This window comes from Macaca nemestrina, chromosome 6 (assembly GCF_043159975.1).
Source record: "Macaca nemestrina isolate mMacNem1 chromosome 6, mMacNem.hap1, whole genome shotgun sequence".
Taxonomy (NCBI): domain Eukaryota; kingdom Metazoa; phylum Chordata; class Mammalia; order Primates; family Cercopithecidae; genus Macaca; species Macaca nemestrina.
The window spans coordinates 99,013,634-99,041,319 of record NC_092130.1 but is presented as its reverse complement, the minus strand read 5'-3'; the positions used below and the strand labels follow the sequence as shown (position 1 = coordinate 99,041,319).

The following is a 27,686-nucleotide window of genomic DNA, read 5'->3' as shown; positions in this document are numbered from 1 at the left end:
TCAAAATAGTTAACATCCCTAGGGTCAATGTAGCATCAAATTTAATTTTAATATAGTAGTTGAGAATACCACAGTGTGAGTTTGAATTTAATAGGTTAAAAAGAATTTTAATAAAACCTTAACAAGTACAAGTTACAATACAATAGAATGATTCTATTAATGTAAGAATACAAGAGAAAACACAATGAAAGGCATGCTGTGTATGTATATAGATCCTAGAATAACCATGACCCCCATAAAAAAGGATCTGAAAATGAACAGAACAGTGATTACCTCTGAGGAGGGGATTTTAACTGTTTACTCTGTATACTTTGGTGTTGTATGATTTTTATTATTATAATAATGATAATAATATAACATTATTATAATGTTTTGAATACAACTTATATAAATTAATTTTCAAAGAGTTCCAGTAGCCGGGCGCGGTGGCTCACCCCTGTAATCCCAACACTTTGGGATGCCAAGGCGGGCAGATCACGAGGTCAGGAGATTGAGACCATCCTGGCCAACATGGTGAAATCCCATCTCTACTAAAAATACAAAAATTAGCCAGGCACAGTGGCGTGTGCCTGTAATCCCAACTACTTGGGAGGCTGAGACTGAAGAATCACTTGAACCTGGGAGGCAGAGGTTGCAGTGAGCTGAGATTGCACCACTGTACTCTAGCCTGGCAACACAGCGGGACTCCATCTCAAAAAAAAAAAAAAAAAAAGAGTTCCAGTAAAGGCTTGTTTTTTAGGAAAAAAGATGACTATTCCCTATTTTGATACATACATTGTGCCTGAAAAGAAATCAGTCATGATTATTTTTGTTATAACTATGTGATGAATGAGATAGTCATCATTGAATGTTGTTATAATAAACTACTTGAAAAAAAGTTTTAAAATTACAGTCCTGATAAGGTGTGCATGTAGAGCAAACTGTTAAAACAAACGTCCCTTGGTGCCTTAGTTTTCTCATTAGAAGCTGATTTCTTCCCTTCATCCCCCACCCTCTCTGACCATGGTAGGTAGCTGCTTTAATCATCAAGCATTTATTATAATAGGCAATTCACTCCTTTAAAACAGCACTAAAAACATCAAGGTACTGAGACAGCTCTTTGTTTCAGAATTTCTTATAATAATATTCTAATTGATAAAATTTATGTTTTTCACAACTCTGATTTCGAAAGTGATAGTTTGGTGTTTTTGTTAAAAAAAAGTTCTAAAATGAATTTCTCATTTGTTGACATCATTTCATACACTTTAATATATTTTTTCTATTTGGCAACTGATATCGCAAAGTTCTTCAACACTTCAAAGTTCTTCATTGTATTTTAGCCCAATGAGTGTAATATTACTGGGAGAAAAAAAAGTAAATATGGGGACTTAAGACTCACTTTAAGCTGCTTCATATTATCTCTAACACTTTTAGTCTGAGTGTTGGAGGTCAGGCTCCCCAGGAAATAGACTCTGAGATGAAGATTTCTTGCAAGAGGCTTACTGGAGGGTGCTCTTGGAGTTACCTCTGAGCAGGGAGGGCAGGAAACAGGAATGGGTAGAAGAAGTTGAGGCCATGTGGTTGCTTCAGCTGGTCTGCAGAGAGCTCAGGGGCCCAGATGATCTTGCAGAGCTGTTCCCCCTTTGACAGCCACTGGATGCAGGCTGACTCCTGGAAGGGAGTGCCACTTTTGGCAAGGCAGCTCTCTTTGGCATAGGACAATTCCTGGAGAGATATTTTGTTAAGAGCTTTCAGCAAACAACACTTCCAGCAGTTCTAGGAATAAATGCCTTGGTCTTAAAGAGGGGCTCAGAGTGGTGCACCCCGTATCCACCACACCAAGCTTCCAGATCTCACTTTCTGCATTTCCAGTCACAAAGAACAATATTCTTTCAGTTGTGGCTGGACTATCTCTCCTAAACAAAGGGCAGAAGGGAGCAACATTCCTTGTGGAAAACCATGAAAGGACCATCATGCCAAGGCATTTTTCATAAAGGAGGCTAAAAGTAGAAGAGGAAAAAACCCATTCCGTTGTTATCAAGGAAGCAAGAAAGAGAATGACCTACCGGTTGTCTTACACTAAAAATCTGAGATTTTGTTCCAAATTTGCTTGATTCTCTCATACTGCATTGCCAGTGGTCCGGTTATTTCTTGCATTTGTATCATAGAAATAATTAACAACATCCTAAGAAGGGGCCTGGAGACTATTAAGTGTAATTTTCTATAGTGCATGACATAGTAAGGCTCATAGATGAATCCCATAAAGTAGTTGATATTTGGTCAGTAAGGCAAGACTGGAGGACATCAGCCACTCATGATTGTTTTCCCGGTTTTCTGTTCCAAAGATACCTGGTTCCAAGAGGAGATAGTATATATGAAGTGAATTTACAGAGCAAATGGGGAAAGTGGGTTTTATCAAATGCTCAGGGACCAAGGAGGATATCTTCTGGACAGGGAAGAGGATTGTCGACCTGTTCCCATCAACATATGGTAACTTGAACTCTGACTTTGCCTTGGCAGCCTGGAAATGAACTGGGCATATTCTGAAGCAAATGACACTAATTAAGATTTGCTTAGGTATGTGGGAAGGAGAAAATATAAATGTTTTAAAGAGCTTGTTCACAGGAATGTTTATTTAACCTGTGGTAGCCTAAGTAGAAAACACTTAAATCTTAAAAGGAAAATGCTTCACATGTTATGTATTCCTAATCCACCACAAAGAAAATAAGATTCCACAAACATTGCCAAAACAGTAGTCCTCCTTGGCCAGGCACGGTGGCTCACGCCTGTAATCCCAGCACTTTGGAAGGCTGAGGCAGATGGATCACTAGGTCAGGAGATCGAGACCATCCTGGCTAACACGGTGAAACCCTGTCTCTACTAAATATGCAAAAAATTAGCCGGGCGTGGTGGCGGGTGCCTATAGCCCCAGCTACTTGGGAGGCTGAGGCAGGAGAATGGCGTGAACCTGGGAGGCGGAGCTTGCAGTGAGCCGAGATCACCCACTGCACTCCAGCCTGGGCAACAGAGCGAGACTCCCGTCTCAAACAAACAAACAAAGTAACAGTAGTCCTCGTCCAGAGAGTCTTTTAAGGAGAACCCAACCCTTACTGTTCTAACGCATAGAAAAATGAAGGTACACAAAAGAAATATCTGTTCCTAAACATCTCCACAACATTAATACCCCAACCTACATGTTTGTAACCATATAAATGGTTTGATGGGGGCAGTAGATATGCAAATACTATATGGCAAAAAAAAGTGCAGGGAATTGTTTACAATTCTTGTGGTGCGATTTCAATGTTTGTCCCCTGTAAAACTCATGCTGAAATGTAATTGTCATTGTGATGGTATTGGAACCTTAAAGAGGTATTTAGGTCACAAGGACTCCACCTTCATGAATGGACTGAAACTGTTATCACGAGAGGCAGTTTGTTATCATGGGAGTGGGTTTGGCCCCTCTTGCACTCACTCTCTCTACCCTCCTTGCTTCTGTCATGTGATGTCTTCCACCATGTTATAGCACAGCAAGAAAGCCCTCGCCAGATACTGGCACCTTGATACTGGATTTTCTGGCCTCCACAATTGTGAGCAGATAAATTTCTGTTTATTATAAATCACCCAGCCTTAGGTATTTGGCTATAGCAGCATAGAATGAACTAGTACACCTTGAAAGATCTAGGATTGGGTCCTGGAATCAATCATCCTTGAACTTGATATTGGAATCCCTCATTTTTGGTTTCTTTAAAGTTTATCTCTTGAAGATGGTTTGTGCGGTAAAAGTAAATTTGAAAAGATAAGTGATGAAAAGTAGGTGGAGGCAAAGAAGGAGAGATAGGGAGCAAGGAGGAAAATAAGCAAAGAAAAGTGATTACAATGAGATGGCCCAATAATCATTATAATAGCTCATATAAGTTGAGTGCTCACTGAGATTTCCTTCTCTCAGGTGCACATGCATTACCTTAAATAATTCAAGCAATTAACTCTATGAAGTTGGTACAGTCCTTATCTCCATTTTTGCTGATGAGAAAGCTGAGGCTTGATGAGGCTAAGCAGTTGTGTAGCACAGATAGGAGGTGGTACCAACGAAACTGTAGCTCAAGAAGGCCACTTCTGTGTAAGAGCTTCATCTCCCTATGCATCTATAGACTCTGGAAGGGTAGGGCTAAAGAGCCCTTCAAGATCCAGAGACCATTCTACCCAGGTCTCTCCTACTGCAGGCAAGGAAACTGAGGCCCAGAGCAAAAGACAAGCCAGCTCTAAATTGCCTCTTTGGTTGTGTGTGTTGTCTTCCAGAAAGATACATAATTAAATGATAAATGATATTGTGGTCTGCAATAATTCTATTTGCCCTGGTAATAAATCATCAGGATGTGGAAATGTCCTAGGTTTTGTGACCAGACCCACAGTCTTTTCTGGTGCGGGTGGCAGAACTAAGCACACTGACCTAGCTTGCTAAAGAATACACTTTGGATGCCCAGGTCCCCTTGAATGGGGTTTCTGGGGATCGGCTGAATCAGGGCCTAATTTGTCCTGGAGCTCTGAAGTTATTGTAAGCTGGAACAATGACAGCAGTCCCAGCCACCTACAGAGAAGACCTGATAATACTATAAAGTCTGGGATTGATTTTTAGGAAGACTCTTGATGTTTCCAGGGGCCACAGCAACGACATGACTATGTTAGTCATGCATTCATGGGATTAGAGCTGCCTCAAGCAGGGACTCAGATTATGGATGAGGCCAACCTCAAAAAGACCCTGGCCAGTTATTTTTATTTCTGGAGCAAGAAATATTTGAAAACTTATAATTTATTCAATTATGGAACTGGGTTGCCCTATAACCTGCTTTACATCACCCAGAATGATTTCTGAGCTTGACAAGGGTAACTCTTGGTTAAAAACTTAAGTGGTGAGAGAAAACAGAATTACATTTTATGGCTTGACGGTTTCCATTCAAAGCCTGAGAAGCATTGCATATGCTAAACAAGGTCAGCTTTTCCTATTCCTCTCTTATAAGGGATCCTTAGCAACTCTGAAAAATCATCATGTATTTATTCATCAAACATTGATGCAACCTAAGGCTGGAGGAATTTACTTCGGTAACTGATTTGTAGTCATCCAGTGGTTTGGTAAGACATTCTGTGCTACAACTTATATATTCAGAGTCCAATATTTTACATCTTGAAAATATGCCAGCTCTGTCTCTTAAGCTTCATTGTTTCAAGATCATTTCCTGTTGCTAAGTTTCAAGCGTCTGCCCTTTGCTTACTCCAGAAACATCCTGTGCTTTATGAAGAAAGAAGTCAGTAAGAGCAGTCACACTATCCTTCCTGCTTTGGAAAAACCCCAGGTCTCTCTGTTTAGACAGAGTATCACTCTGTCACCCAGGCTGGCATGAAGTGGCGCGATCTCAGCTCACTGCAGCCTCCACCTCCCAAGTTCCAGCGATTCTCCTGCCTCAGCCTCCCAAGTAGCTGGGATTACAGGCTCCCACCACCATACCCAGCTAATTTTTTTTGTATTTTTAGTAGAGACAGGGTTTCATCATGTTGGCCAGGCTGTTCTTGAATTCCTGACCTCAGGTGATCCACCCACCTCAGCCTTCCAAAGTGGCAGGATTACAGGCATGACTGTGCCCAGCATGTGATGTTATTTTATATTGTTCAAATTTATATAGCCTTAAACAGACACAGAATGTTATATAGTGACATGACCTTGGACTGTGAAAATGACATAATGACTCCTATCTCGTAGTATTGTTGTGAAGCATAATAATATAAGTATACACTGCCTGGCATATACTAGACGCCCAATAAATAATAGCCACCATTATTATCAATTTTCTAAAAGATAAAGGATATTTGCAGAGAAGATGTTCTATAAAACACTCAGCATAAGAGGATAGAAAAGCAGGTATAAATTGTAAATGAAACTTTTAGCTTAGACTTCCTTGGGCTGTGGACAAGCATCTCTAGGCTGTAGCCACCCACCTGGGTCCTGAAGAAAGTTCCAAGGGGAGATGAATAGAAGTAAAAGGCTTTTTTTTTTTTTTGAGACGGAGTTTCACTCTGTCACCCAGGCTGTAGTGCAATGGTGCGATCTCGGCTCACTGCAACCTCTGCTTCCCAGGTTCAAGTGATTCTCCTGCCTCAGCCTCCTGAGTAGCTGGGATTACAGGCACACGCCCCCATGCCTGGCTAATTTTTGTATATATATATTTTTTAATAGAGACGGGTTTTCACCATGTTGGCCAGTCTGGTCTCGAACTCCTGAACTCAGGCGATCCGCCCACCTTAACCTCCCAAAGTACTGGGATTACAGGCATGAGCCACTGTGCTCTGCCTGTAAAGGGCTTCTAATGAGGAGGTGATTTCCCCAACTGTCCCAGCACCCTCCAAAACCAAAAATGAATCAAAACGCCCTCTCTACCACCCTTTCCTACCCCCTCACCCTGTTCTTGAGCAGAACTGAAGACACAGACTTTCGACTGTGCTCCCTAAACAAAAATGTTCCAAATCACAACTTCAGGGCTTTCTAAATCGCAGCTCAAGACCCCATTGCCTCCCGTACGCTTCTGACTTACGTCGATGTTTGATGATTCTTTAAAAAGTGAGCTGCTAAGTTCACGTGACAGTTCTACCTCCTTTCTATAGTGATCACTTTCTGTAAGGCTTACAAAGATTTCAGCCCGCTTGTCAGCCCACTTAGGCAAAGCTGTATGGAAGATGCTCGGTTGCTTGTTTTAGTTCAATTGCATGTGCTTAAGAATAAATCCAGGCTAACACCCATTTCTAACAGAGAACTAGAAAGAGTCGTAGAAAATTGGGCATGCAATACGTAAAAGCCTAAACAAAAAGTAGAAGCTGTGGAAGGAAACATGGAGAAATAAAAACAGTTATGTTAAAATGGCAGGGTTGTGGAAAACTTCTTATAAAACATACTTAAATTTGGTACAATATTATTTTTAGAATTGACAAAATCCCAGCATTGAGAGTGGGGAAGAGCAATCTTCTAAAAAAAGACTTTTAAAATAAAAATCAGGCTGGGCATGGTGTCTCGCACCTGTAATTCCAACACGTTGGGAGGCCTAGGTGGGTGGATCACTTGAGGTCAGGAGTTCAAGACCAGCCTGGCCAACATGATAAAACTCTATCTCTACCAAAAAAATACAAAAATTAGCTGGGTGTAGTGGCACACACCTGTAATCCCAGCTACTCGGGAGGCTGAGGCAGGAGAATCATTTGAACTCAGGTAGTGAAGGTTGCAGTGAGCCAAGATCACACCACTGCACTCCAGCCTTAGCAACAGTGTGAGATTCCATCTCAAAATAAATAAATTAATTAAATAAAAATCAAACATTTCTGACAACATAAAAGGAAGTGCCATTACAATGCACACTGCCTTATTTTTTCAGCTCTAAATATGCAATGATATACACACCAAACTAATGGGACTTTTCCTATATACACTAGAAAGTTAACATATTCCTATTATTACTAGTGACATAGCATTGGCAAAAGAGGCCTCTATCTCAGTTTTCCTTTTTATAATTAATTATAACATTTTGACATGCAGGTGACAGAGAACTAGAAAGGAAAGCTTATGAATTCAAAGACAAAATTGGTATCTAAAAACATCTAGACAAAGCCGGGATAAAGGGTCATCTTCAACAAGAAGGCATTTAATAGGTACTAATGTAAAGCCCTACACTTCAATATAAAAAATTATCTGCCTAAGTACAAAGGTCAAACATTTTTAGCCAGAACAAGTAGAATAGATTTAGGATTTTTATTGATCACAAGTTGAGTAGAAGTAAACAATGTGTTAGGACCGCCTTAAAGACTAAAGTAATTTAGTTTCCACTAGAAAGTGACTAATTTCCTGCAATAACCAAATAAACTCAAAATTTGAATATAGTCTTCTTCAGACTCTGGATGAGCTGATTTTCCTCAGAGGATCCAGGTAAGGTTCTATCCTATTCTATGATTCTAGCCCTTCAATTTCTGCTGTACAAAAGGGTTTAGAATTCAGAATACATAGACTTGATAGGGGGTCTATGAATGGGTTTTAAGAGGCCTGCAAACCCTCTAATGTCATATGTAAAATGTTCTGCTCTCCATAAAGCAAAGAATTTAGAAACCAATGTTCTAGACCAGCGAGTTTCAAAGAGGGTAGGTCCACCCCAAAAAGGCAGTGCACTCAAACAATTGTTCCAGGTCCTTCAGAACACATTCCAATGTTCCATCAGATATTCATGTAAGTGAAAAAGCCTTTGATAATTATCTCTAGCTCCATTTTTCATATGAGCACAAAGTGTTTTTACCTAGTTTTAATGTACATTAAATTTTCCAGGAATACAACTACCACGTACACAGTTTTGTCTGGAACCTGACCGAGAGTTGCTCACCATTTTGGAAAACCATGTTATGGACAACAATGCAATGTAGCTCTTGGGCTTTGTGTTCTCCCAACCATAGCTGTCACATTTGGATGATTTTACATGTGTGAGTAAATAGCCTTATTTAGCCCTTATTTCATAATGTTGCTTATAAAGAAAAAGAGTCAACAACAATCAACTGAAAGCTTTCTCTTAAATCAACATTTGTTATAAAGTGATGTGATCATCTATAATCCCAGCACTTTGGGAGGCTGAGCAGGAGGATCACTTGAGCTCAGGAGTTCAAGATTAGCCTGGGCAACATTGCAAAACCCCATCTTTACAAAAAAATACAAAAATTAACTGGGCATGGTGGCACGTGCCTGTAGTCCCAGCTACTCAGGAGGCTCAGGTGGAAGGATCACTTGAGCCCACAAAGATCGAGGCTGCAGTGAGCCAAGATGACACCACTGCACTCCAGCCTGAGCAGTAGAGTGAGAGCCTGTCAAAAAAAAAAAAAAAAAAAAAAAGGGCGTGAGATTTGATTACTTCATTCCTTAGTTGTTGTGATGGAGCATGTACCCACTGAAACATGTATTATACTATATTTTTGTTATATTATACCTTATGTGTTCTTGTTTATAGTTAGGCCCTTATGTTTTTGCCTTTCTTTGTTTTCTTCCTTCTATCTTCTCTTTTTCTAAGTCACATGTAGGATATATTATTCCATATTTTTATTTGGAATAGTAAAAGATATTACAACTTTCTTCTTTTTTTTTTTTTTTTTGACACGATCTCACTGTGTTGCTCAGGCTGGAGTGCAATGGCATAATCACGTCTCACTGCAGCCTTGACCTCTCAGGCTCAAGTGATCCTCCTGACTCAGCCTCCTGAGTAGCAGGGACTACAGGCTTGCATCACTATGCCCAGCTAATTTTTGTATTTTTTGGGTAGAGACGGGATCTCACTGTTTTGCCCAGGCTGGTCCTGGGCTCAAGAGATCCTCCCACCTTAGCCTCCCAAAGAGCTGGGATTACAGGCGTGAGCCACCGCGCTGGGCATTAGGAAGGATTTATTATAAAACCAGGGTTGCTGGCACCCAACGCTGTTGAGAATCGCTGCTCAAGACTCGTGTCCTAGAGTTTAATTTCCAAAATTTCCTGGAAACTGTTCTACGTTACTTCACTGTCAGAAGACCCAGCACTGGTATGCGAAGAGAGGTCTGAGAGCCTCAGAAACAACTTGTAAAACACACACACACACACACACACACACACACACACACACACACCCCAAACCACCCCTTCCTCTGGGGAAGAGGGTCCTTCTGCCTGACTCCCTGGAGGTGGCTCCCCGCCCAGGGGCCAGCTCTCTTCTGGACGCCACTTGCCGGGAGCTGGGGGTCTGGGCTCCACAAAGGCTGCGAAGCTTCACCAATGCCGCAGGCCTAAGGCCACCCTTGGTCCCAAACCCAGGGCCAGGGCGCGCGCCCCAGCCTCGTCGAAGCTGCCATGGCCCCATGATTAGGGCCACGGTGGCCCCTGACTTTCTCTTATTAATTTTTTTTTAATTGTAAATCATTACTCAGCTCAGCTCAGTCACCAGGCAAACTGTGTTTAATAAATTAGCTTAATCTATTCCGCAAGTGGTTTGTGAGTGCAGTGTTTCCTCTGGTTAAGGAAAACATTTATATTCTCTCTCGTTGCCCTGCGTTCCTGGGCTCCCGAAGTCGCTACCCGGGCCGGGCGCACCGGGAGGCCAGGAGCTGGAGGCTCTCGGCCCGCCGCTCGCGGGGACCCCCACCTCGGGCGGCCAGGAGGGCAGCTGGTGGCCGCATGGCCTCTTTGTCCCCGTCAGCCCGAGGCGGCGCTGGTGCCCACCCGGCCTCCCCGTGGCCCAGCCCGCGCCTCCGCCCCGGGCCGCGCGCATTCCCCTCTTCCAGAGGGGCCTCTTTAACGGCTCCCCATGAAATAATCATTCATTATGTCACCAGGAGGGAAGAAAGGGAGTGTAAGTGTCTTGATGGGATTAGAGGAAACCCCCGCAGAGATGATTTAGGGGCCGTGATAATTCATTTAATAGGGGCCTGGGGCAAATTGCTAGACAGGGAAATGGAACTGAAGCAGCTCGAAAGGGCGCCCGCCAAGGCTGTGGCGGGGGAGCCGGCTTCATTAGCAATATTTAAGAGATTTCATTTAAGAATGAGTCATAAAATGCAGTACTATTTTATCCACCTGGTTTGGTGGCCTTTAGCTTTCCTCTGCATGAATATTAAATTTGAAATGGCACTACAGCAACACATTTTGGAAAGTGTTCTTTGGGCTGTTATTTGTATGGTTGGTTTAGTTTCTCGTTTGTTAACCTTTTAAAATGAATATCATTGAAAATGGATAACTGTACAACCAGAACTCGAAAAACATTAGGGGGAATATAATGCTTTAGAATAGGTTGTTACTAAACTGGGTAAAGGATTTAAGTTTTTATTGATCAAAACACAAAAGGCATAGAGAGCAAGTCAGTAAATGGCAAATTACTTTGACAATTCCCAATTTTCATGCAGATTTTGTGAAGCCGTCCCATTCAAAGCCACCCCCAGAGGCCGGCAGGAGACCACAAAGCTGAGAACACAGCCGGGACCTGCCCACTGACACACTGAAGACTCAACACGATTCAGGAAAGCACTTTCAAAGAGTGTTTTTTCTTGGACAGATAACATTCCGTTTTGTTTCTGAGAGGCAAGGACAATCTCTAGTTCGATTGTAAAACTATTTCCTTCAAATGTACATTTTTATCTATGGAGAGTGGTGATAATTGGGGTTTTACAAACCTAAGAAGTTTACATTTGGCAACAGTGATTGTTGCCATTACAACTACAATGTAAAAACCAGATTCTCTTTTGGTGTGCATCCTCCCCTCTTTGGTTTCAAGGGTGACTTTCCCACGCATATCTACCACTCACTTGGAAAGTCCGAGTCTGGAAACATTTTAGCACATAGGTAACCTTCATTCCATTGTGGCCCACACATTTGCCTGACCTGATACTCTCCCCCAAAACTCTTATATTTGCAAACTAAAACATTAACTCTTGATTCCTCCTCCCCGACCTTTTAAAAATAAAAATAGCTCTTCCAGATAGGCTGTATTCATTCTTTTTTTTTTTTTTTTTTTTTTTTAATCACAGCTGCACTCTGTTATTTTAACAAAACAACTGGCAGGTCTCTATTCACAGAGCTGCTTTAGCCACATAGGATACATAAGATGCATAATTAATATATTCTTTAAAAGACTCTCTTAATCAGAAAAGACACTAACTATATGTAAAATTATTCACTTACATATATTGGTTTATGCAATTTTCCACAGTGACAGTAAAGTTGGTAGCTAAATATGTTTATATATATAACAAAACTAAGCAAACATCTTTTGTAAGGCATGCATTGTGAAGGTAGTATTAATATTTGTGTTTCTACTGTTTATGTTCCACCATCCCCTAGTAAAGATGTTCTATTTTATACAGAGTTGTAAACCACTTTGAAATATAGTGAGACGCTCTATTTTGAATAAAATAAGGTTACTAATGTACTAAATAGGCTGGGTCTGGACAAAAGCAAGCCTCACTGAAGGTGGGTTAGTTTCCTCTAGAGCCTGTCCCCAGTCCTGAGTTCTCAGGCTTTTCTCAGTGTTTCCCTGTAGGGCAAAGGAGCCAGGATTAGCCATGAGCAGTCATGGTCAATGTTCTGAGAAGTTCTGAGAAGGAAACTCCTCTTCAGCAAAAGAACTTTCATTCTCTCCTTCTTCCTGTGAAAAGGCACTCTAAAGGTGACCAAGGCAACCCAAAGAAAGATACCTGTTTGCAACATCTATTTTTGCTTTTCAGAAATAGGATTTAGTTGCCAATTAGAAAGCCGGAAAGCAAAGAAGATCCCTGCACTGCCACTTAGAATGATGATAGATAGCCATACACTAGCAGAAACTGAAAGATTCATCGGAAAACAACCCCCACTCCTTGGCCTTGCATTTAAGTGTGAATGGGGCTGTGTGTCTACCCTGCCTTCTTGCTTTCCTTCGTTTACATGATTCCTACTATGTCCAAAGCACGCATACCCATACTGTTGAATCTTGGAGTAACTGACAGTGTCCTAATGATACCCTGGATTTAAACAGTTCAAGCGCAGTAGACACATTGTCACCAGACAGCTGGTGGTGGGAAACCAGTGTGTGTAGGATACAGGGATCACGAGGGAGCAGCCACAGAGTCAGTGACTGCTTTTTGCCTTCAGAGAGCCCAGCCTCTGCACACAGGCATCCACAGGCACAAAGCCACATCCTTATCAACAGAGTGGACAGGAATGTGACATTCTGCACACAGCCAAATACCTCAGAGGACTGAGGTACTGAGGACAAAATATTTAAAGTCAGTAAAGCTGGAAGTTGAGTGGGCAAAAAAGCATAAATACTTTTATAGACCCATTTTTCTAATAATAAATTCCAGGTTTTTTTCTCATTACTACAAATATACATATACAAAGGCAAAGAAAATATATAGGCCATTATTTAAGTTCTCTCCTTTTTCAATTAATATTAATGTTTAAAACATTAAATACTATTTCTGAGGACCACATACTCTAAAAAAATAAAGAAAAGAAGAAGAAGAAGAAGAAGAAGAAGAAGAAGAAGAAGAAGAAGAAGAAGAAGAAGACCTTTATGTGAATTAACCAGAAGAACTAGCACTCCGTAACAGCAGACAAATAGGCCTCTGCAACACTTCTTCACATCTTCCTCAGGGCAACCACAAAGGAACGTCATTACCAACCACAGGACATCACTGCTTTGGAAACCTGAAACCACAGCCTTTTCTTCATGTGGGCAAAGTACATCAACTCTGATTAAAATAAGCTTACACTGTAAATTGGCCTAAGCTTTGTGGAAAGTGGTTGGCAATAGGTATCAAAAGCCTTAAAAATGTTATTCTACTTAATTCATTAATTCCGTCTCTGGGACTAGCTCCTGGGGCAGTTATGTGAAATGCCAACAAAGGTTTATATAAAAGATGTGTATCTTTTATATTTATAATAGGAAAAAACAGGAAACCATACAAACATCCAATTATAGGAAATAGTGAAGTAAGTTCTAGGATCCTACAATGGAATTTAATAAACCCGTATTCAATTTTATACATACAGGATCCTCTAAACTATGTAAAACAAAACAGAGGAGAGAAAATGTTAACATGATTATCTCTGGGAGGTGAGTATTTTGGTTTTTGTCTCATATTTTGTAGATTTTCTATATTAAGGATGTATTACTTTTAATAATCAGTAAAATATATATATACATGTGTACATATTTGTACATAATATATCAATGTTGTACACATCTACAATTCATTAATTTCTTCAGTGTTTATAACATAATAAGCTGACAGGCAAACAAGGAATCTCAGAATCAAAATAAAATCAAAATTGCTTATATAATGTTCCCTTTAAATAACCACATTAAAATAAATTAGCACATATTTCTTTATTCTTGCCAAGCATTGCATATCTACACATTTTCTTTTCTGTCCAGTAAGTATTTCCTGTGTTGTTATCACTGTGATGTTCTTTTGTGAGCATATGTAGGTTGAAAATGTTCCATGTTTAGATTAGAAAAATCAAGCTGTCAGGTGAGAAGTCCACATTTCATCATGATCATCTGCAGCTCACATTTGGCACCCAATATATTTATTTTACCTACCTGGCCATACACAAATAATAGCACATGGCAAATTTGCAAAGACAGCCCTGCTTTCAGGCCATTGTATTATCTGCAAAAATCTGTTTTCAGCAGCAGACTATCCATAAATTTGACCCCCTGGCTCTTTTTTCTTTCTTTAACTAGGTCAAGTGGCTGTCCCCATAGCACCATCAGTATATTTAATAAAAATCAAGTATATCTTGTGTTTGAAACATACATTATAAATAGATGTATAGATGGAGCAGATATTGAGAAAAGAAATGGTAAAGATTATGAATATTAAGATTTATACTAATCTATAAGCCTATTAAAGTACAGTAAAACCTGTCCTTCAGACCACCTTTTTAAAGATATCACCTCCCTGATGGGACCACTAAATTTCGGGCCAAATTATTTTCCCATAAAGAACAATGAAAAGAAAATGATTATATTAAGACTACTTCTACTATGGTTTCTTTTCATTGTTCCGCCAAAAATGATTCCAAACAGTAAAATAACATTGATTTTGACCTTGTTAATGAACCTGAAGAACTTCGTGGAATACTCAAGCACCGATTTCCATTTTTAACAGGAAAAAAGAGATGGACCCTCCGCCTCACAGTTTTGAAAACACCAGCAGCAGGTAGGGATAATTTCATTGGTATTCTGCAGATGTAGCTTATCTTGATATTGCTAATGTTCCGTAAGGTTTGTCATGTGGATTTTTCTTTGTGCCAAAAGCTGGAGATGATTGTGTGATTTGTAAAATATTGAAGAAGCCTTCAAACTGAGAGATTTATTGCATTTCTTTTTGGTTACAAAGATTCTCATATACAATATTACTGAAGTGATTTTCAGTTTTCCAAAATGCCACTCTCTCCAAGGGAACAACTTTCTCTCCTTTGGCCTTACAAGGACTCCCTGTGGCTTTGACCGGCTTTTCTTCCAAACAAAACTGCCGTGTGATCTATGCTCCACTCAATCTCTCGAGGAGGGCCCTGTTTCCCTTAATCAGGTTCTTCTTCAGTTCACTCATGTCAGTCAGAAACACCAGAGGCCCTACTCTCCTTGTGTGGTATTTCCAAGGTGTGCTTCCTAACAGTGCAAACCTCTGGAGTTGTCCGTCACAGCTTTCCAAGGATGCAATGTGCATCTGTTTAAGGGTAGAATGTGCTCACCCTATTGGGACACAGAGACACCCACTCAATGTCCATCCGTCTATTTAAATAGGGCTTTTTCCCCAATGGATAGAAGGAAGAATTAATCACATGTAGATATATTTTAAATTACTCATATTGTGCAAGGGACACATCGCAAAATTCACCAATACAAGGTAAACATGTGAGCAGTAACTGCCAATCATGCAGGCTCCTTTGGGAAGGTTTCGCTAGACTCCATACCCCTGGAGGGCAAGAACTATGTCCTGTGTGAGTTTGTGTGCCCAGCTTCAAACCAGTGCCTACCATCATCTCTCCCAGTAAGCCAGCGTGGATCTGAACTGAGTCGCCAGCTGTGCCCACCCCAGTTTGCCTCTTTCTTTAGCTGCAGGTCAGTGGACTCTCACCAGCTTGCTGTCATAGGCTGTCGGTGCTGAAAGGAGCCTTGGATCACATTGGTTCAGCCCAGCCCAGCCCTCTCATCCCAGAGATGGGGTTACCAAAGTGTCAAGGATGCCCCAAGTAGAGTCAATACACGTAGCCGTGAACGTTATGGGCAAAAATCACACGTGTTTATTCCTGTTCCTAAAAAGAAGGCCATGAAATAAAAAGTGGTGTGTGTTAGTTAATAGCCTAGGGTAGTAAGCCAGCTGGCTGTGGCTGTGTGGTCTGAGCTCAAAAGGAAAATATAAACATAACTTAATTGTTCAAATGCTGGAGTGTCATAACAATACAGTTTCTCTTTTGAATCAGGATTTATAATTTTTTTTTCTGTTCGAGATGGAGAAAGCAAGGCACAGTGGACAGTGAGTGAGATGTGGCCTGTAGTAACCTGGGTTTGAATTCCAGCTCCACCATTTGCTTGCTGTGTGACCTTGGGCAAGTCACTTATCCTCTCTGGGCCTCAGCTTTTTCATCTGTAAAATGAGGACAAAAATACTGTGGGCCTCTGTGGGTTATTTGAAGAGCCAAGGACACTTGATAGTTCAATGTCCTGTGTAAAACAAAAGTAAGTTATTTACTTAAAAATGAATTTAAAAGCTATGGCCATACATATAAAGAAAAGAAACCACAGGTGAAGACGAATGCACACATTTTAATTTGGGTGTTCCTCACCTCTTTTGAGCAAGCTAACTGGGTGATCAGATGCATGACACACCAGACGTCTGGGTATCCGTTCAGCTGGAGCCAGAGGATGTGACCTGCCAACTCTTCCTCCAGAGTCACCTCACAACTGCCACTGCTCTCCTCCCATGGGGTACAAGGGCGTGTATGAGCCCAGCGGTCTCAGCGTGACTTTCTCCTTCTCTCCCTCCCCAGTTATCCTGCTGCTCCTTGCTAGAGACACTAAGGAAGTTCACATCTATGAAGATGAGGGCAAGAATAGTCCAGATCCTAAGAAGAATCATATGGCCTTCTTTCTGTTCCTTCAATGACAGGTTCCTTGTTGCTTCAAGACCTACTCAAAGAGGTGAGGTCTCTCCTTCCCCCCCGGGAGACTTTCCCCATCTCTCCTCCCTCCAATTCATTTTTACTGGAGGTTAACAGATCACGCTTCTGAGCTTAACGTTCATTCTTTTTACCTTATCAATTTGCTCCTTCTTTCCTCACCCCAACCTGCAGATGAAACAAGCAGCTTCACTTTGGCATCAAAACGAGGTAGAAAAGGACCGGAGAAAAAAGACCATTATTTTTGTCCCATTTTTGCTGCCTCTATGGGGACAGGGCTGGCTAATTTTGCATGCTTATTGCTAAAGTAGACAATGCTAGGCCCTGAGCACCCCCCAATTCTGGACTGAAATCTGTCCTTCTCTGACACTGAAAGGACACTTTTCATTTTTACACATCTATTCAACAAACATTTATTGAGGGGTTATTATGTGTTAGCACTGTGCTAGGTGTCAAAGAAGTAAGCAATGTACGCTCCTTCTGAGGGCAAACACATCATGCATTTCTGCAGATGCCCTCTTGCTTGTTTTTGCACTTATCTAGTACTAAAGTCAACCAAGGAGTATTCTGTCTCCAGAGCAGATGCCCGGCACAATCTACTTTTGAGCCTGCACCTCCTCGAGACTCAAAAAATACCCTGGAAATTGGCTGGGTGTGGTGACTCACACCTGTAATCTCAGCACTTTGGGAGGCCGAGGCAGAAGGATTACTTGAGTCCTGGAGTTTGAGACCAGCCTGGTCAACAGAGGAAGATCCTGTCTTTACAAAAAGTAAAAAATGAGCCAGGTGTGGGGGCACATGCCAATAGTCCTAGCTACTCAGGAGGCTGAGGCAGGAGGATGGATTGAGTCCCGGAGTTCAAGGCTACAGTGAGCTATGATCATGCCACTGAACTCCAGACTGGGTGACAGAGCAAGACCCTGTCTCTGAAAAACAAAAAATTTTTAAAAATCAGGAAATAGAATCTTAGAACTGCTGACTGGACAGGACACCAAATCGACCTACCATATGGAACCCATGAGGAAATAAAGGATTCAAGAGTAAATGACTCCTCTGAAGCCACCAACAGTGGCCAATCTTATCTATCTTGAGTGGCTTAGGGGCTGGTCAGGGTGGATGGAGGTCAAGGAATATCCTCAAGGACAGCTAGATGTCCTTTCCAGTCTGGAGATTCTAGGCAGACCAGAGGGAATGGTGGCGACCTGGCTGCCAGCTCTCTGGAGTCGGGAATCTGAAGCAATGTGAGCCGCCGCTGGTTCGTGCCACTGCCAGTGTTTGCCTACGCCATCACTATCAGCATCAAACTCACTCCCTGCTTTGTTAAGTGCTTTGGGATTTCTCAAGTAGAAAAGGTGCTATATAAAATCAATCACAGGAAACCCTGCTGCTGGCAGCTCAGAACAGCTACAGTAAGCGGTGTCCACTCAATCAATAGTCCCTCACCAAGAAGGGGAAAGAATACCATTAAAAAGATGTGCTCTCAGAAAAACTTCCCTTTAAGTAAGGGGGGAGACTCCTACCTTACAAGGAGTGTATATATACAGAAAGCACACAATATATTGTTCCTCCATGACCAGTATTAAACATGATGGGAGAAGGAACTTACTGCTTACTACGTACTTTTGCTTTTATTTTAACCATGCAGGGACACAAACTGATACACATTGAGCCTGAAAAACCTTGTAGCCCCCATGCAGGAAATGCCTATGGATTCATTTATAAAATGAAAATGGAATTAGCTCTAGGGCACTGGGGTAGAAAAAAAGTGATTTCTATAATTCGCTTGCCAAAGAATAATATGCATGTGTGTTAGTACATTTTCACACTACTATAAAGATACTACCTGAGCATGGGTAATTTACAAAGAAAAGATGTTTAATTGGCTCACAGTTCCACAGGCTATACAGGAAGCATGGCTGGGGAAGCCTCAGGAAACTTACAATCATGGCAGAAGGCAAAGGGGAAGCAGGCACCTTCTTCACAAGGTGGCAGGAGAGAGAAAGCATGCAGGGGGAACCGTCATTTTTGAAAAAACCATCAGATCTCATGAGAACTCCCTCACTATTATGAGAACAACATGGGGGAAACCACCCCCATGATCCAATCACCTTCCACCAGGTCCCTCCCATGACACCCGGGGATCACAATATGAGATGAGGTTTGAGTGAAGACACAGAGCCAAACCATGTCAGCATGTTTGGGATATAGTATAACTTGTCTGCCTTTAATTATGTTTAAATATACGGAATATACATAGATGCATATCGTTTTATGATGTTAAAGAACTGGGCTTCTTGGCTGGGCATGGTGGCTCATGCCTGTAATCCCAGCACTGGAGAGGCCGGGGCGTGTCATGACGTCAGGAGATCGAGACCATCCTGGCTAACACTGTGAAACCCCATCTCTACTAAAAATACAAAAAAAAAAAAATTAGATGGGCATGGTGGCGGGCGCCTATAATCCCAGCACTTTGGGATGCCAAGGCAGGCAGATCAGCTGAGGTTGGGAGTTTAAGACCAGCCTGACCAACATGGAGAAACCCCATCTCTACTAAAAATACAAAAAATTAGCCAGACGTGGTGGCAGGCGTCTGTAATCCCAGCTACTTGGGAGGCTGAGACGGCAGAATGGGGTGAACTCAGGAGGCAGAGCTTGCAGTGAGCCAAGATCGCGCCACAGCACTCCAGCCTGGGCAACAGAGTGAGATTCCTTCTCAAAAAAAAAAAAAAAAAAAAAAAAAGAACTGGGCTTCCTGCACAATCCTAAAGAATATTAATTTGGAATATTTTGGTTTTCATTTCATTTCAAAAGTTAAAATACAAAAAGTTCATAAAATTGCATTACTATGTAGATGAAATCATGCTACTTCTCAAAGGTGCAACATGGTAATTTAACTAGTTGAGAAAATTAGGAAGAGGATATCTTACAGTATTTTTAATCCACAAACAATTTTTTGTTAACTACAGAAAAGTATTGTGGTTTTTTAAGTTAGAGAGAACTTTAAAAAGCAAATAGGGGCTGGGCGTGGTGGTTCATGCCTGTAATCCTAGCACTTTGGGAGGCCAAGGTGGGTGGATCATCTAGTGTCAGGAGTCCATGACCAGCCTGGCCAACATGATGAAACCCCATCTCTATTAAAAATACAAAAATCAGCTGGACGTGGTGGCGAGTGCCTGTAATCCCAGCTACTCAGGAGGCTGAGGCAGGAGAATCGCTTGAACCTGGGTGGTGGAGGTTGCAGTGAGCCAAGATCACGCCATTGCACTCCAGCCTGGGCGACAGACCGAGACTTCACCTCAAAAAACAGAACAAAACAAAACAAAACAGCAAATAGGGACAACCATTGCAGTTCTCCATGAGGTAGGTGTAATCTAAGAAGAAAGTTCTTGAAGAGTTTGTCTAATGAAGTCTTCCTGTGTCCTGAAGGAATATTTTAAATCAGTGATCAGTGTCTCTTTAAGTCTTTTCCATGAACCGTAATAGACTTTAAATTGCTAAAGGGTAAATGATTAAAAATCTCACATTTACAAGAAAATGCATAGGTTCTTTGATTCAAGTGTTGTAAACTCTGGAGTGCATTAGAATCCCTTGGAGGGGCTTATTAGATGCTGACGTAATGGCTTGTGGACGTTACCTTAAGACATTCTGTGCCTAGTCCCTTGGTTGTACGTTAGGAAACTACATGGCTGTTTGACAATGACTTGCTCAAGGCCACCCCACTATATGATTCTAGGGCACCAACCATAACCATGCTTCCCACCTGTCCCACATCAGCCATCTTTTCCCTTCAACACCTGGTTCTTCTCTCCGAAATGGCTTTGGCCACTCTCAAATACTTCTGGAATTGTGTACCCAGGACAAATGATATTCCCTTCATGGAAATAATTCCTGAATAGCTTCTCTTTCTTCCTTTAAGAGTTATTTACAATCATTTTAGTCTATAAAATCAGAATTGTGTTTAAAACATTTATTATACAAAAATACCCAGTTATAGACCTAGTACTATTTTTTTATATATATAATGTTTGGTTATGAAATTCTCAAGAAGGCCGGGCACAGTAGCTCATGCCTGTAATCCCAGCACTTTGGGAGGCTGAGGTGGGCGGATCGTGAGGTCAGGAGTTCGAGACCAGCCTGGCCGATATGGTGAAACCCCGTATCTACTAAAAATACAAAAATTAGCTGGGCTTGGTGGCAGGCGCCTGTAGTCCCAGCTACTCAAAAGGCTGAGGCAGGAGAATCGCTTGAACCCAGGAGGCAGAGGTTACAGTGAGCCAAGATTGTGCCACTGCACTCCAGCCTGGACGACAGAACAAGACACCGACTCAGAAAAAAAAAAGAAAAAAAAAAAAAAAGAAAAGAAATTCCCAAGAACTCAGGGTGAAGCCGAGAGGAGGTGAGTGGATCTGGTCAGTGTACATTGTAGCTGAGACTCCAGATTTATAGCACCAATGATGTCCTCAGCTTAGATTTCAGCAATTTCACTAGAGTGACTATAATTCCCAGAGCTACCAAATGCTACCCAGAGTCTGACCATATTACCAGAAATTTCAGATTAGATCCGGATTTAAACAGACACACCTAAACTTGGGGCAGGGAGGGGCTAATTTTTTCTTGGTTAACATAATTTAAGTTCTCTTAAAAACCTAGCTACGCCAACAAGGTAGATGCTTAATAATTCAGACACATTCTGAAGTTTATGCCTCAAAGGCAATCATAGGAATTCCAAGATTGATTCATACACAAATAAATCTATAACTTTCCAGCAGAATTATTTTTAAAACCTACCAAATATTACCTTTTCTTCTATAGGCTAGATTATTTCTTGCTTACCCATTGTACTGATAGCCAGGGAGAGCCAAGGAGAAGTATGATAATCAAACTCCATTCTATCTGCTAGCTCTGTCCTATTTTCTTCATGAAATTTTTATCAGCAATGATAAAAATCACTCCTTTGAATCAGTATTCTCCTTGTAGAGCCGGGAGGAGAAGGCAAAAAGCCAAAAGAGCTGAGAGAGTGGGAGACAAAAGCAGCAGAAAACTTGAAAAGAAACAATATAACCCTAACCTCAAATAACCAAGACATGGCAACACTTTCAAATACTGAAAACTCCTTTATATTTGTAATTGTTTCACAATTCCTAGATATGTAATCAAAGAATAACACCCATTTAAAATTACTTCTTAAATCAAGAATTTGAAAAGGTTTTTTTTGTGCCAGAAAAATGTTAATGTTTATAAATGCCTCAATAATTAACATTGACAAGGTATAACAAAAACATCTGATGTTTTTCTCATATACTTACAATGCTTATGGCTTGACTGAAATAATGACAAATAGGAGGAATACTTGGTAAATTTCATTGTGTGTGTGGCTTTAAGCAAAACATTTAACCGTTCTGGGCCTCAGTTCCTCCATCTGTAAAGAGGGCTGTAAAGAGAGTATGATAATCTCTAAATTTCCTTCCAGTTCTAGGAGACAACAAAGTAAAATCTACAAAGTATAATAATTAGGACCAACAAAATTCCTGCATGAATTCCAACATTTGCCATAACAATATATGGTTTTTCAGAAAGCTTAATATCTCTTTGTGGCATTTTTGTTTTTAAGTATTGTTGTTCGTGTATAGCATTAACTTAAACGTTATGCTCTAATCAGCAGCTTGGATGAACTTAGAGTTTTACAACTAAAATGCATTGAATCGATCCAGTAAAACATACCTGGGATTTTGCCATTGCAAATCCAGCTTCACGATTTACTGACAACAAATGGACTAAAGGAAATCTGTGTTTGCAACATCCAACACTGGCTCTGCTATCTCTCTACCCATACTTGAGGCAATGAATGATCTTTCTGTAGCCAGCTATTGAAATTTTCAATCGTGAAATTAATTTCATTCTTTTATCCAGATATGCAGATATCCATGTCACCATTTTCTGAAAACATATTAAATGGAGTGGCACAGAAGTTTGTATAGCGCAGCAAATATGGCAATTTTGGACAATTCAACGAGACATACAGCCAGATCACAACTCTTTCACAGCTTCACTGTAAAACTTCCAGCCTCTAAAAGGAAAATCTCTCTTGATGCAAGAGAAATAAGTGGGAGCTGTACCAAAGTACCTTATATTGTGACACAAAAAGCATAAATTATGTGTGTATGAAAATCATAAGCCCTAAGCTTTAGAGCGAGTTGTGCAATTGACAATCAAATGGAGCTTAAAGGGAATTACGAGGTTTTCAACTAAAGTATTGAAATAAAGAAAGTAATATTTTACGGCAAAAAATTGCAAATGTCAAGTTTAAATCATAAGACTTTGCACCATTGAGCTACTAGCTAGTTCTATAGCTTCTTCAGTTCTTAACACAGGGAAAGACCAACTTTCATGCTCAATAAAACTTAAGAACTTTAGAAATACATTTAAGAACATAATTCATGTATTTGTGACTTTTTCCCTCCCTAAATGGCTAATTGTAGAAGAAAAATGAGTGAGCATAAGAACTTCTTGGATGGTAACCTATTCCCCCATTTGCTTTAGACTCTCATGAATTCTTGTGTTTTTTAAATAGGGCTGCCACCAATTTGGTCACTGGAAGAAAAGGCGGGTCTCAGGGAATATGGATGACTGTCGTCCCTTTCCCCTTCAGATGTCAGCCGCATCTACTCCTGCTTTCGGAAAACCCCAGGGCAAACGGACCTGCCAGGCAGCCAACCAACCACCAGCCCCCGTGAAAGGCTGGAACCCAGCTGCCCAATTCGGTTGCTCCTGTCCAAAGCCAGACAGGTGGCAACCCAGATTGAATCTGTTGTTGTGGGAATGATTTGATTCACAAACAAGGTTATTAAATTTTATATGGAGACACAGGCGAAAGTCACAAGATCCTGGAGAGAAAGACCTGATTCACATAAATTTATCTTAATAGCTGTGAATTCGGGCGCACAAAGCAGAAAAAAAAATTAATGGAAAGGCATTTCACCTCCTCCGTCTGCCTGCTCTCCTCCACTCCCCAGCACATAATATGCCCACACACACACATAGATCAACAACTGCCACGACTCCATCCAGCCCTTTGCAGGAGGAGCCCAACACATTGATCTGAGCCTGTTTTGACATATAAACTCCAATTTGGCCCCAAGTCACTGCGAGTGGACACTGCCACCAACGGCTCTGACACTAGGTTATTTGTTGTTGCTGTTCGCTGTCCCTGTTTGCACATTAATCCAGTGACAATTAGGTGTCAGCGAGCGTTGTTTCTGCTTAGCTGATAGCCTTGGGCTCTGCGCTTGAAGCCCTAATCAGGAGTGTAAACTCTGCTATATTTCAATTTGGAGAAGCGCTCTTCCGCTAAGAGGCCCCTGGCACTGCGATAAATAAAACGCCTATTTACTCTATTGCCACACTTAGACATCTAATGCACTTACTACCAGCCCCCTAATCATAGCCTACAGTTAAAACCGCCTATAAATCACTCCGTTCTCATCCTGCACATTAGTGAAGCCATTTTCCCCAAACCCCACAATGAGCACTGTTTCCTTTTCTTGTTAGTCAAAAGCTAGATGATTTTTATTAGGTTAAAGACCAGTTCACAGATGGTAAATCGCGTGGAGAGAAATGAGCTGGAGAGTTACACCGAGTCAGCGCGGGACACGGCTCCCAGGCCGGTCCGTGCCGGGAGTGGGAGGCGGTTCCCGACCCTAGGCGGCGGGACTCCCAAGCGCCGAGGGACCCAAGTCTCCGCTTCACCCACACGCACACCCGGCGTCGGGGCGCTGTGGCCTCGCCCCACACGCCCAGCGCAGGCCGCAGCCTGGCCTGGGGATCCGGCACCTGGGCAGGGTGAGCTCGGCCGGACATCCTCCACAGGACAGCCCGCACCCCGTAATCGCGTCAAAAGCGCCCCATCCCCCTGTCTCTCGCCGCGCAAGTTTCCCACCGACGCCCGCTCGGAAGGCGAGAGCCCCGGCGCGGCCCGGAGCTGCGCGGTCCCCGGGGACCGCGCGCAACAAAAGCCCGGCCCGCAACCCCTGCTCCTCGCCTTCCTTTTTCAATTCTCCCCTGATCTCAGGTGGAATTAGGAGGATTAAAGCAGCGAGTAAATGAGGCGAGTGTGCAAAATGACTCCTTTCTGAACCAAACGGCATGCTCCGTGCTGGGGAAATGAGATGCACATTTAAATCTCATCCATCCACCGCCTGCGGCCACCGCCATGTACCTGCCTACTTAGCCCAAGGGTTAATTAATTGAGGCTTCAATGCACTATTGCAAGAGCATTATTGCATTTGATACTCTACATCTGTGATTTAAAACTCTTTCAGTCCCTTGTCAGCAAGGGAGGGTTTTTAACTAGGAAATTAGCATTCAGATAAGGGAACGCTCTATTTGCTTCTGAAAGGAAGGAAATATTAAGGATGCTGGTGCACAAACCGGGCTGTCATATCCTGTCCCATCCTGGAGGGAGCGCGAGGGCCCGGCTCCCCTGGGAGCGGCGGCGACAGGGCGTCGTGCAATGGACGCCAGCGCGAGGGGCGGGCTGGAGGGGGACCCGCGATCAGGGAAACCTTACTCCTCGCAGGCTCCAACCTGCTGGGGCGTGTTTACGTCTGCAAAGTCCGATAATATATTTTCTCCCCACTTCTTAGGAGCTGATTCTTCTTAAAATGCATTGCCACGTTATCTCCAACGTTGGCTTTCTGACTTCCCCGTGGGGCTCGGAGGAAGTAACCCAGTTTCTTAAGGAAAAATGAGAGGTAAACATCACAACAGAATTCTAATGACACTGCAACAAAATCAGGCACAACATTGCTGTTAGTGATTATCTTTATTATTTTAAGTATTGGATTCAAGTGTTAATACACTAACGAATATGAAGAACAGCAATACAAAATAGTGGCTCACAAGCTAACATTCTGGATCAGAAACCAGTTAGAATTATGTGACCCAACCACGTTGTGTTTATTTTATTTTATTTTATTTTTTGAGACGGAGTGTCACTGTGTTGCCCAGGCTGGAGTGCAGTGGCACGATCTCGGCTCACTGCAACCTCTGCCTCCTCTGTTCAAGCAATTTTCCTGCCTCAGCCTCCTGGGTAGCTGGGATTACAGGCCTTGGTCACCACACCCGGCTAAGTTTTCTGCAGTTTTAGTAGAGAAGGTGATTTGCCATGTTGGCCAAGCTGGTCTTGAACTCCTGGCCTCAAGTGATTCGCCTGCCTCGGTCTTTCAAAGTGTTGGGATTATAGGCATGAGTCGCTGTACCCCGCTAAGTTTTCTGTAGTTTTAGTAGAGACAGGGTTTTGCTATGTTGGCCAAACTGGTCTTGAATGCCTGGCCTCAAGTGATCTGCCCGCCTGGGCCTCTCAAAGTGCTGGGATTATATGTGTGAGCCACCAGGGCGCCTGCCTGTGGCCTAATTCTGTTGTAATGTCAGATGTAGACATAGTTTTTTTGTAAAATGGCTACATGATTAAGTTCTGGATTCTCAGGCGAAAAAACAAACCTTTAGAAAAAAAGAAGAGAGAGAGAGAGAGAGAGAGAGAGAGAGAGAGAGAGAGAGAGAGAGAGAGAGAGAGAGAGAGAGAGAGAGAGAGAGAGAGAGAGAGAGAGAGAGAGAGAGAGAGAGAGAGAGAGAGAGAGAGAGAGAGAGAGAGAGAGAGAGAGAGAGAGAGAGAGAGAGAGAGAGAGAGAAAGAAAAGAAAGAAAAGAAAGAAAAGAAAAGAAAGAAAAGAAAGAAAAGAAAAGAAAGAAAAGAAAGAAAGGGAAAAAGGGAGAAAGAAAGAAAGAGAAAGAAAGAAAGGAAAGAAAGAAAGAAAGAAAAGAAAGAAAGAAAAGAAAGGAAAAGAAAGAAAAGCCTTTGCGCTTGCTCACTACAAAATGAACAAATTGCAAGTGGAAAGGAGAATGATTCCCTTTTTGAGTCCCTTCATGCCTAGTGGAATTTGGCAAACTCAGGAATCCTTCAATAACAAACACTTTGCCAAGTGCAAGGACTTGGAATTTCTTCTCTACTGACTCTACTGAACCATGGGCCTTAATTAGGTGAAACAGCATCACCTACAGTGGGATTTGATTGGGACCCCCAAGTCAATAAATTGATTGAATAAAGCTCTTTGGAATTTTCATGAGTTGGGCACAAGATGGGGAACTGGATTTGACGGGGTGTGTGTGTGTGTGTGTGTGTGTGTATGACATCAATTCTGTACTACTTTCTCATAATGGTCCAATTCTGTCTTTAGGTACTTCTTGCTGAATAATCTTACTGATAATTACCCAGAAGTCTCCCTGGCTAATCATCACCTACCTTGCTCAAATTTCACTCTTCTACTTCTTGGTAGCATTGCAAAAAAAAAAAAAAAAAAAAAAAGGAGAATCAGAAAAAGCTCGTGATAATAGCAAGAAATAATAGTTGGGCTGTGTGTTTGACATGGTTTCTTGGCTGTTTCCATTCAAACCTGGAATCCCAGTGCCAATATATGAGTTGCATTTTGTTCCTAAGGGCCAAGTACTCTAACCTTGTTATGTACATAGCATTTCAAGTGTTTCATAATACACCTAGTCTGTATAACTTTGCCTCATTGGTGGCAGTCACCTTTCTGCTTCCACACACAGAGAGACCAGATACTTTCCATTATTTTAAACCTGATTGATATAGTCCTTTAGAAGTAAGAAAACTAGAACTTGCTTTTTGGTCAGCTCTGCACCATATTTTCCCTGCATTGCTCACACTGGTTCATTATGGGAAGGCTTTTCCCCTGACTCCTAGGTGGCCTGCAATGGCGTCTTCGAAATAAAAGAGCACTGCAGGAAGAGTGCATAGTATTTCTGAAGAAAAGAAACACACAAGTGACTCAATAAGTTCTGAAGATTGATAAAATGAAATGGTGAAGTTTTGAATGTACATACTTGACAGCGATGCTTGGAGACATTCAGTGACATCAATCTGAATATCTAAGTCTGCAGAGAGTAAAATTAGTCACAGAATTCCTCTAAGTTACAGGTCCACTCCTTGCTGC

General features: G+C 41.8%; 1 protein-coding gene across 3 annotated transcripts in view; it reads left to right on the top strand.

Annotated features, from left to right (window-relative positions):
* LOC105475100 (uncharacterized) overlaps nt 1-24,766 on the top strand; it is a 91,425-nt gene extending 66,659 nt beyond the window's left edge. Inside the window, exons 1-6 of one of the 3 annotated variants that reach the window (XR_003016496.2) lie at nt 10,275-10,364; nt 10,915-11,089; nt 13,538-13,601; nt 14,662-14,712; nt 16,547-16,697; nt 22,586-23,158. Coding sequence is in view for 2 of the 3 variants with exons in the window: in XM_071097888.1 (XP_070953989.1) it covers nt 24,235-24,753 (519 nt within the window). In the remaining variant the exon portion in view is untranslated. Of the gene's footprint in view, nt 1-10,274; nt 10,365-10,914; nt 11,090-13,537; nt 13,602-14,661; nt 14,713-16,546; nt 16,698-22,585; nt 23,159-23,246 lie in introns of those variants that run through there. The other 2 variants (XM_024790774.2, XM_071097888.1) reach the window with 2 other exon arrangements.
* Nucleotides 24,767-27,686: the final 2,920 nt, after the last annotated feature.